General features: G+C 36.2%; 1 protein-coding gene across 1 annotated transcript; it reads left to right on the top strand.

Annotated features, from left to right (window-relative positions):
* Positions 1-951: 951 nt before the first annotated feature.
* Positions 952-2,509, top strand: LOC107716305 (transcription factor LBX1-like). The gene is made up of 2 exons (XM_016522678.1): positions 952-1,276; positions 2,025-2,509. The coding sequence occupies exons 1-2, from the start codon at positions 952-954 to the stop codon at positions 2,507-2,509; spliced, it is 810 nt and encodes a 269-aa protein (XP_016378164.1).
* The last annotated feature ends 8,398 nt before the right edge of the window (positions 2,510-10,907 follow it).

Here is a 10,907-nt window from a genome sequence, read left to right as displayed (position 1 = left end):
CGCTTGAATTATGGCAAAGAAGATTTGGTGCAGCTGAAGGGGACGATCTCTCTCTCCCTCCCTCTCCCTCTCCCTCTCTCTTTCTCTATTACAAACTTGCGCACACACACACTTATTTTATTCTATCAACAAGAATTATCAGCCATGATATACTACCTGACTCTAAAATACGTCTATTAAAAAAGAGAGAGAACATGCATTTTTAAGCAAACATTTTTAGTTTAATAGACAATTTTAATTGCAATCATCAACAACTTGTACTGGATATATTCCTCTGGTATTTGATTGTACTTTAAATATTTTACTTAAAAATTTTAAATGTGCTTCTATTTACAATAGCGTGGTACAAATATGTAAATAAGAAAAAAACAGAATATCGACAAATCATTAATTTGTAGTAAAGAGTGGGAGTATTGTAATCCGGCTGGGCTCCTCCTCCCGGCCATGCCCTCTAATTAACGGGGCTCCTTTCCTGCTAAAGTCTTCATCGGACTGCAACATAGTCAAGAGCAAGAGGGAGAGAGAAAGAAAGAGAGAGAGAGGGAGGGAGGGAGAGAGAAAAGTGCCACTGGATGTAATTGATTGTTTTGCTATCAAGAATAACTTGTTAGTAATAGTCAATTCTGGCTGCTTTTGAGGCTGACTGTTTCCACTGAGGCATCAGAGGTTGTCAGGCTGCTTCCTGACTGAAGCTCAACCGTTATCCAGGAGCTGAGGACAGCAGACGTGGCTTTTTAAAGAAAGACTTAAAGTTTCCCAACCCTGCGGCAAAAGCAACAAAATGCTGCTGATCGGCTTCTAATTCCACGGATATTGGGATATCTTCTCATTCAGGTTGCTCTCTGTTTATCAACAGTTTTTATAAACTGAGCTGTTTTGCATTGTGCGAATTCGAACAGAAAAAAATCCAAAACTCTAGCATATTTTCAAAACAAGCTAAAAAGACAAATAATGACCTCCAAAGAAGACGCAAAAGGCGCCTCGGTTGAGGTTCGGAGGCGCAGTCCGTTGGACCATCTTCCTCCACCTGCTAACTCAAACAAGCCCCTCACTCCGTTCAGCATAGAGGATATTTTAAACAAACCTTCTGTCAAACGAAGTTACACAATTTGCGGCACGGCGCACCTGCTTTCGTCCGGTGAGAAGCACCCATCCACGGGCCATTCCCTCTCCAACCGCGCGTTGCTCACCCAGACATCTCCACTGTGCGCCCTGGAGGAACTCGCCAGCAAAACCTTCAAGGGACTGGAAGTCAGTGTTCTACAAGCGGCAGAAGGTAAGCACAAGGCCCGTTGTGTGTGCAAAATTGTATTCAGGCTGTCAGATTGTGGATTGTGATAGGCCTATAATTTTTAAAGACGCTGTTCGTGCAAACTACAAAATCCGTTTTTCAACAGCTGAAACTGTGTTTTATTTTTAAACGCTTATTTATGGTTAAAAAGATTATCGAATGTATTTGTGAAAATAGCTTGAAGCTCAAAAATGTGGAATAATTCTGTGCGCGTGCAATCAAAATAAATGGTGTATATATATATATATATATATCCACGTCAATTAAAAATACAAACGAAAATGTGTCCACGTGGATTTAAATATACACTCTTAAAAATGCTGGGTTGTTTCAACCCAATTTTGGGTCAAATATGGACTAACCCAACTGTTGGGTTAAATTTTGGTTACATTTTTAAATTAACTTTTTAACCCAACAGTTGGGTTAGTCCATATTTGACCCAAAATTGGGTTGAAACAACCCAGCATTTTTAGAGTGTAGTACTCGTGTAGCATTCGTATTTTCAGGCCTATTTGATTTTGCCACTTTAAACTAAGAGTAGGCTATTGAAGACATTGTTTTACATTTTAGAAATGACAGTAAGCTAATATTCGTATTTAGCCTATTATTTATATTATAGATATGTTATTTATATTAATAATGAATGGCCTGTATTTGTTACCACTCGTTAAATAAAGTAGCAGACATGAATGCATTTTAATATCGCTGTGTTATTTGTGTTTGTTTGTTTTAGGAAGAGACGGCATGACACTCTTCGGTCAGAGGAATACCCCTAAAAAGCGGAGAAAGTCGAGAACAGCCTTTACCAATCACCAAATTTACGAACTGGAGAAAAGATTTCTCTATCAGAAATATCTGTCTCCTGCTGATCGGGATCAGATCGCTCAGCAGCTCGGGCTCACGAATGCTCAAGTCATCACCTGGTTCCAGAACCGTCGAGCCAAGCTCAAAAGAGACCTGGAGGAGATGAAAGCGGACGTGGAGTCGGCCAAAGCAGTAGGCTCTGTACCTTTGGAGAAAATCGCCAAATTGGCAGAGCTACAGAAATGCGTCAATGGCACTCTCGGAGAGTCAGGGGCCAAGTCTCCATCACGATCTAACCACGAGCACGAGGGCACCAACAAACTCCACATGTCACCATCATCACCGTTTACAGACCACACAACGAGCAAAGAGTGTTCAGAGGATGAAGACGAGGAAATTGATGTCGATGACTGATTTTCATTGAACAGCATCGGTATTATTTACCTTTTTTTCTGAGATGGCCTTCTAAAACCATAGAGTTGAAAGTGCCATTAATGCACCAAATGTATTAAATGACTTGTATTAAAAGCAAATATAAAAAAGGAGAAAAAAATCAAAGCAAGCATGGGACAGTTTCTTCAGATCTATTTATGCAGTGGCAGTATTGTAATCATTTAGCCTATTCGTTGAAACAGATAGCTGAAGAGCAATAAGATAATATTTCAGTCAGATATAAACACACACACACACACACACACTGAAAGCACGATTGCCCACGCAGAACCTTTTTTTTTTACCCGGTTCTGAGTAAGTTGAATGCATGTTTTGTTTTGTTCTTCGAAATTATTTTAGTCCAAAATGGCTGCAGATCTTATATATATATATATATATATCTTAAAAATATCCGAATCTTAATTTACACGCACAGCCCCCTGCGTGTCCCTGTTATGCCTTTTGTCCTATGACTAAATCGTTTGATAAAAGAGTGTATTATAGAACATTTCCTACAAAAGTTATCACAGGAAAAAAAATCGACTTCTCTGATTAAATCTGGATTGTCACATTTTAATATATTTCTTATGGTTTGTATGCCTGTAAGTGCCTTTTTAAGCCAGAAACCATTTAAACCAAATGTGCAAAGTGTAATTAAAATGAAATAAAAATGTCTTTCTCTAAATTTTTGACGTTAGTCTAATAGTTTTATTTATCGTTTTGGAAATAAGCAATCGAGGTAATATAAACAAAACATTTAGCTTGTGTAAAATTTCATTTTTTCTGCAGTGTTTTGTTTATCTTTGTAGCCTAATTTTATTTTCTTCACCAACACTCTTTAAAATTGCATTGAATGTGTTTTAGATTCGACATTTTACGCTTTTGATTTTCAGAATAGCATAGCATGTTTTCCTGTCCCCACGATGTGTTTCAATATCCACAATGGATGTGTGTGAGAAACCGAAATCTGGATTGATGAATGCGCGCATAAAGGATGCCCAAAACGCAGGGTTTTTTGGCCCGTTTCTCTGCGGTTGAAAGACGCTATTTCCTTGCAAAGCGAAGAGAGGCAGTCATTTCTAGCGTAAGGCGTGAAAACTGGGGACAAATGAGCAGTCTCCCCTGATGTGACAAGCTACAATGAAGCATGCTCTGCCTCCCGCGGCTCTCAATACGGAGACAAGCGTGTCCCACCGAACAAAAAGGACACAAACGTTTGGAGGCCATATGGTTTTTGAATTTTCCTCACAATTTTCAGACAATTTGATGGATTGAGCTGGCCTTCTTTTTAAAGTGTTTCGCTCAGTTTTCACAAAGGCAATAATGCGCACAGGGGCGAGGGCATCTGGGCCTATTAATGTCCCCTCTATTCTCTCTTTCACTCGGCTGTTTTAAACAAGTCTATGAATTACAATGATACTGACTCGTCTTGTTAAGAGGTTGTCTACTGCCTTTGTTTGTTTGAGTGTTTGGCTTAAAATAATAAAGTTACCATTTTGGCTACACGCAATAGCAGAACATATGGCTGGAGTGACACTATGTATGGAATTAGAGCAAAATTCCTTACGAGGTTTGGCCGAGTTATTTCTTATTTATTTTATTATTATTATTATTATTATTATTTTCATTTTCATTTTCATTTAGGAATTTTGTATTCCTTGCAATAAGTTTTATTTAGACACATTTCTATGTTTTAGATGCTGTATTATACATACGTAATCTTTGTCATGTTTTTTATTTTGCACGTTTCTTTTTCAATTCGTAAGTTTTGTTAGGCATTTGTGTATCAGATAAACACTGTTACAGAATAATTCTGTATTCATTATTTCCATGAAGTGCATCTAGCAGTGCTTGTTTTATGATAGTAACAATACTAATAATATTTTATCAAAATTATTATTATTTAAATGTCTTTGATTAAATTATCATTTTATTACACAAGACAAGAAAACACAAGAAAAATTAAATTGCATTAATTCTATAGCTTATATAAGATTATTTTTGATTGTTGTAAAATCATTACATAATTATTTTGTTATTTATTTGTACAGGTCTAGTCCTTTCATATTCAGTGTATCAAGTAGTCTAATACATTTAGGCAAACATCTTCCGTAGAGTCAAATTGCTGGATTTAGGATTGTGGAAATGCAAGTGCAGTCGAATGCAAAAACTTTAAATTATTCGTTATTGCATTATTTATGTTTTTGAAGTAAGCAAAATATTATTTTGTAGCAATAAAAAAAACCCCGAAAGAGCTCCATCGCAACTATGAATAGACTGTTTTAAGCAACATGAAGCGGCTGTAATAAAAGGATCAGAGATGATATGCGGACAATGTGATATTTGTCACCGCTCCATTAACATGAGCAGACGCCGGAGTCTCCAGCACTGTCTGCTCATGCGCCTCTGTGCTGCAATACAATCACATGACTTTTGTGTGTGTCTGTGATTTAGCGCTTTCTACCCAACTTTAAACGTTTAGGTTATTGATTAGCCCACATCACACAGAAGAACACATTTAGCGCTAGCTCACAAATGAGAGGGGTTTAAAAGCCATGTAAGACTGTCCTTATTCAGACCAAGCCATGCCCGTTCTCTCTCTCTCTCTCTTCGTGCTGTTTGCACAGGCAGAAATGTATATAAGGGGTGCTGATATATCAGGAGAGCGCGAGCTAGTGGGGTTCAGTTCCTTATTTTATGAGGTGTTGTCAAATGTGGCAAAGATAAGTAATACTACAATCTGAAAGAGCATAACGTGGTAATTAATCCCAAAGTCTTAAGTGTATTTCAGCTCAAGAGAGAGAGAGAAAAAAAATCTCTAATTCAATCGTCCGGAAAATTGAAGTTTGATGCACGAGTCCCTGCTGAAACAATGGGGTTTGCACTCTCCCTCCCTCCCTCCCTCCTTCTCTTTCTCTCTCTCTCTCTCTCTCTCTCTCTCTCTCTCTCTCTCTCTCTCCTCAGCCATTTACCCTTTCTTTTTCTGGCTAATTGTTTGATTAGAAAAGAGGAGAGATACCAGCGATTTTCTGCCTTAATTAAAATTGAATATAATTTTTTTTCACTTCACTTCAAGATAGATAGATATGTTTTTTCTTTTATACAGTTTACAATTTAAAAAACCTTCGACTCCATCCATGCGAGGCTACATGTCATAACAGTGTATGATTCGAGGTGAAAAATTAAGCAGATTAACCTGAGGGGAAAGCTTGATTGATCACTAAATAGGGGTGGATTCCTGTGTTTCAGTTATAACACTTCTGTGGGACCCCCTTAATACTTCAAACTTCAATTTTACGGACGATTGAACTAAGCATGTCCCTGACAAAATTGATATATGTATTAATTTTCTTTAACTGTTGATTAATTACTCTCCACTGAAAGAATTATACAAGACTTTTCGCCTCAAATTTGCATATTAATCAAATTCTAGTTGATCATTCAAAGGGGGAAAAAAATGGATCTAAGGGAGTTGAGGGGCATAACTCGAAAAATATACCTAGCCAGATATTTTTTCCCCTCCCTTGCTGCTAAGCTGCGTGTCTAGTGCATTAAAATCAAAGATGCAGAACGAGTTAGCCTGGCTATTTGGTGAAAACAGAAATTGCCTGTCCAGTTTTATGATGTGTTCATGCTGAGCAGGCAGATCTTAATGTGTCCTGTCAAAATGTCTTAAGATTTAAAAGGGAAAGAGGCCTATTCAACACAGAGCTGTGTGTGTTTGAAAGAGAGCACTGAGAGCAGAGCTGTCATATGTGTAATTTGCCATGGAAGCCCCTTTTTTATCGTCCACCTTCATGAAGAATGTAATATTTAGACATTTTTATATTTTCATGGCAGGAATGTTTTTATTTATTTATTTTTTTGCTACTATTAATTATTTTGTTATAAATTATATTAAAAAAAATATATATATATAACTGATTTATTAACTTTTAGATTTAGAGTGAAAGATTATATATCTTATTATATACATTTACCTCCAATCTAAGCCATTTTTCCCTTTTAATATGTGAATGCAGGTAAGTGTATATTGTTGTTGTTTTCAGCTTATAATTTAAAAGTAGTCACAATACAATTGTATTGATTTTTGTTCTACTGAGGGACCCCACCTCATCTGCTGCTACATTGTAATTGCATTCTCAACATGTTGTAATACAGAGGAAAATAGCAGAAGAAACACTAATTCCGATGAATTTGCTATCATTTTGTTTTGCCGACAGAAGAAAAAAGTTTAGCATATTGAACTCGAAGAAAACATGAAATGATGGCAGCACAATCGTATCATGTTTTCAGTATTGAGCTCGTCTCTGTCCGCAGACGAGGGCATGTCATTGAAATTCATTCAAATAAAATATGATCAAATCTTCAATAAGTGCTGATTGTCCTCTGACCCTGCCTTTAGGAGCTGTTGTCTGATCACAAACACTATGGAAGAGAGAGAGGGGGAAAAAACAGTTGAGCACTGCTTAGAAGCTCTGTGGAGTGGTCTAAGTGTCCAAATTGGACATTGGGCCATTGGCTAGTTGTCCTATAGTGATCCTGACCATTTAGTAGATGAAAAGAACATCTAAAATCACTTTTGTTTTTTTTATCAATGTTTTTCATAATTCTAATTTATCACCGTTTTAATTGCACTCATCAGCGCTGCAAATGTTTTGACAATATGAATGTAAAAAAATAGCCTACTTGTGCCAATAAAGCAACTTAAAACTAAACTAAAACTGAGACTACGGAGAGTAGCCTATATTTATATTGTAAATGTAAAGTGTTGATAATGCATAAATGTAAATTTAAAAGTAGGCTTACTGACTGAAAGAACTAATGATGAAAATGCTTCGTACGAGTCTTAAGCAATGAACTAATTTCATACGCTTTGAGAGCATGCAGTGCCTTTTTTCTTAAGTTATACGGACAGCTCCAATATTAATATACTCGGTCTTTGAGGTTTATTAAAAGAAACGGTGCCATCGTGTGGTCGTTAATAGTCGTGTTTCTCTGAGCGCTCAATCATATGCCGGCTTTTTTGTCTTATCCCTCCATCTAGTGGTGGGATGTATGTAACACATTTAACACACCTGTGCTTACGTAGGCCGACGCTGCCAAAAGAGTGCGATTTATGGGGGAAATTTTAAAAGTGGACAATAAATTTAGAAGACTTATGAAATCTAATAAATTCCAAAAATGAAATAATTTCAAAAGAAAAGAAAAAATGTAAAAGAACTTTGAATTAATTCCAAAAGAAAAAACAAAAAGTAAATTAGATTCTGAAGAAGTTCTGACAGAAATTAGGATAGAAAGAATATGAGAGAAGCAGAAAAAAAGAACGTTAGACAGTCTATTCTCCAACACAATTGCGATTTATGGGGGTTTTGGTGGGAACTAAAAGACTGGAGCATTTGTGTTCTTTTTACGTAGGCCTACATGTACGTTTCAGTCGTGTTTTCAACACATTTCAATTGCCACAAAAGTTCGATTACAGACATTCGTGAACAGAAATCGCGCTTATCTGAGGAGGTAATCATAGCAACACTATGCTTGGGGGCTTTTCATTGCAATCCCAACATTATGCCATTACTTGTCACTTTATTACAGATGTACATAGGGTACTTGCAGTCTTGCAGTTAGGCTGACATTTGTGTGCTATAATGCTGCCAAAAGTGCAGTAGCCTACACTGTTGGAGATAACATAATTACAATTTGAATCATTTTATTTATATCACACAATCTGCTTATAAATTAAACCACAGGGAACGAATTGTGCTAAATCTGCTTGATATTGCAAACTGGTATTTGTTATCATATTAGTTATCGTAATAGTTTTATCGTTTACTGCGCTTTGTTATTCTTCTTATTTACCTATTGCGGCTAATGAATCGGAAGTCTCACGCATTCACAGAAAATAGCTTAGGCTACTTTCGCGTTACAAAATAAGACTTTATTATTATTATTATTATTATTATTATTGCTTGAAACAAAATAAGATGGATATCGAGTGTTGTTGTCACTGTCCGGTTTCTGGTTTAAGCTGTTTTTTGCTTCTCTCCCTCGTTCAGATAATGTAGCTTACATCTATCTGCATGCTTTGCCACAGTTTATGTCAGGGGTGGCGAACGTCGGTCCTGGAGAGCCGCAGCCCTGCAGAGTTTTGCTTCAACCCTAATCAAACACACCTGAACAAGCTAATCAAGGTCTGAAGGGTTACTAGAAAGCTACAGGCAGGTGAGTTTTAATTAGGGTTGGAGCTGTACTCTGCAGGGCTGCGGCTCTCCAGGACCGGAGTTCGCCACTGCTGGTCTATGTAATAAAAGAAGGGGAAAAAAGTATAAAACAAACTCCCTCAATCACTGTAAATATTTTTGTATTGTTTCTGTTTTTAAATATGGCCAGGGTGGAGATGTATGTACTACGGTGGCTGGATGAGAATAAGGAGATCCGTGACCTCTGGCCCTGTGTTATCTTCATGAAGTGACCTCTGTCTGTGTGGAAGTGCTGCTCAGTGCCCTGGGGAGAGAGAGGCCGGCATGCTGTTTGAACCTGCTGGACCCATCAGAGATGCATTCACAACTGAGAGAGAGAGATTTTTAAACCTTAAAATTAATCTTACTGCCCCCAAGCTTTGAATGGTAATGCATATAATATTAGCATCGACTGTATAGCATACTACCTGAAAATAAGTATAGGTACATTAGCTAAATCTTATTTTATACAACTGTATATGTTAATACAGTACATTAATGTCTTGGCAATACAGTAAATTTCAATTTCATTTGTCATCATTTATTTCCACATTAAATGTAATCCAATAACACATAATCTATGTACATTGCTATATTTATTGCACCATTTTTTCTGTCTCTTTCCTTTCAATTAAATCTGCTTTGTTTTCACGGCAAAGCTGTACATTTGTATTGCCAAAGCAGTAATATCAAATATAAAAATTACTGTTAAATTAGAATATAGAACAATAAGAGTATTTGTTAAAATGGAATTATGGAGGTTAAATAATATATTAAGGTATTAAAAAGAGTGGTAGAAATTAAAAAAGTTAACTATGACTAACTATTCCAGTAATTGTATTAATGAACACATAGCAATAGAAATTCTTGCTTTCTTAGAAACTCACTCTTTCACTCTTTGTATTGCATGCAGTAAACACAGCAGTACTGCATGTGTCTTGGAGAGTGGTCAGTGCTGTGCTGATGCTTGATAGACGAGAGGAAGGACAGGAGAAAAACAGAACGGCAGGCAAAGTGAGTTCGAGTGTCTGACAGGTCATTACTGCAGACAAGCCCATAACTCACCCTGATAAGTAAAGGCTTCTGCTGACATGATATCAATCAAACGCCTTCAAGAGAGACAGAGATCACATGAGTCTAATGAACCATAATTTAAGGATCAGATCACAATAGATTTAACGCATGCACTAATTGCTGTTAGTTATTTCACCAACCAAACGGGTTTCTCTGGCGTCACAGCATCCTTGATGAGTGGATTTCAACATTAAGTGCATATTTCCAGTGCGCGCTGTTAGTGGAGGTATTATGTGCTTACCACTAGAGGGCAGTTGAACATTTGAGGAAATTTGGTTTTGATAAATGATTTTCTTTTATCTCTTGCATATATTCAAGATGGGAAATCACCACTGCATCATACAATCTCATGGATATTAATATACTTTTTTATAATCATGTATATTTATATGCTGTTTTCACTGCTATAAATTTCATTTAGTCAAAATTTCATTTGCCTTCATGCATAGCCTGTATTTTCATGCTATTAATAATTTACATATGTGGTGATATCAGTCTTTCTGTGTAATATAGGAGCTCCATGCATTTCCATGTATTCCGTGACTGCATCTCATTATTATTGGTAAGGCCATGCAGATTTCTATGCAAATTACATTTATACTTTAAACTTTTATTATATCAGTGAGCTGGGATATGTTGATTCAGAAACACTTAATGCAGAATAAGCTGAATGCAGAATGAATGAAACAGACATTTATGTCACATATTAAATAAAACACATTAGCTTTAAAATGTCTGACATTATATTGTGAATTTTTATGTATTTATTCAATCTGTTAAACATAATGAAAGGTGTTGGTTTACAGTTCTATTTTACAGTGTAATTCAAGAATAAATTAATATAACAAATATTCTTCTTATTTTATTTTTTCCCAGAAGAACAACCTGAAAGAGGTCAAAATTAAGTTCAGAAGGATCTGTTGTACATCGTTGTACATGTACATCGTTTCTTGGTAGTCCTCTTTATCTATATCTTTAATTGAGTTATTTTGCTTGCCTGCACAACTAACTACACTTTGTTTTATTTATAAACTTGTAGATTATATATATATATATATATATATATA

The sequence above is a fragment of the Sinocyclocheilus rhinocerous genome, unplaced genomic scaffold (genome assembly GCF_001515625.1).
Source record: "Sinocyclocheilus rhinocerous isolate Xijiao unplaced genomic scaffold, SAMN03320098_v1.1 scaffold869, whole genome shotgun sequence".
In the NCBI taxonomy this organism is placed as follows: Eukaryota; Metazoa; Chordata; class Actinopteri; order Cypriniformes; family Cyprinidae; genus Sinocyclocheilus; species Sinocyclocheilus rhinocerous.
This window is presented reverse-complemented; position numbering and strand designations above follow the sequence as displayed.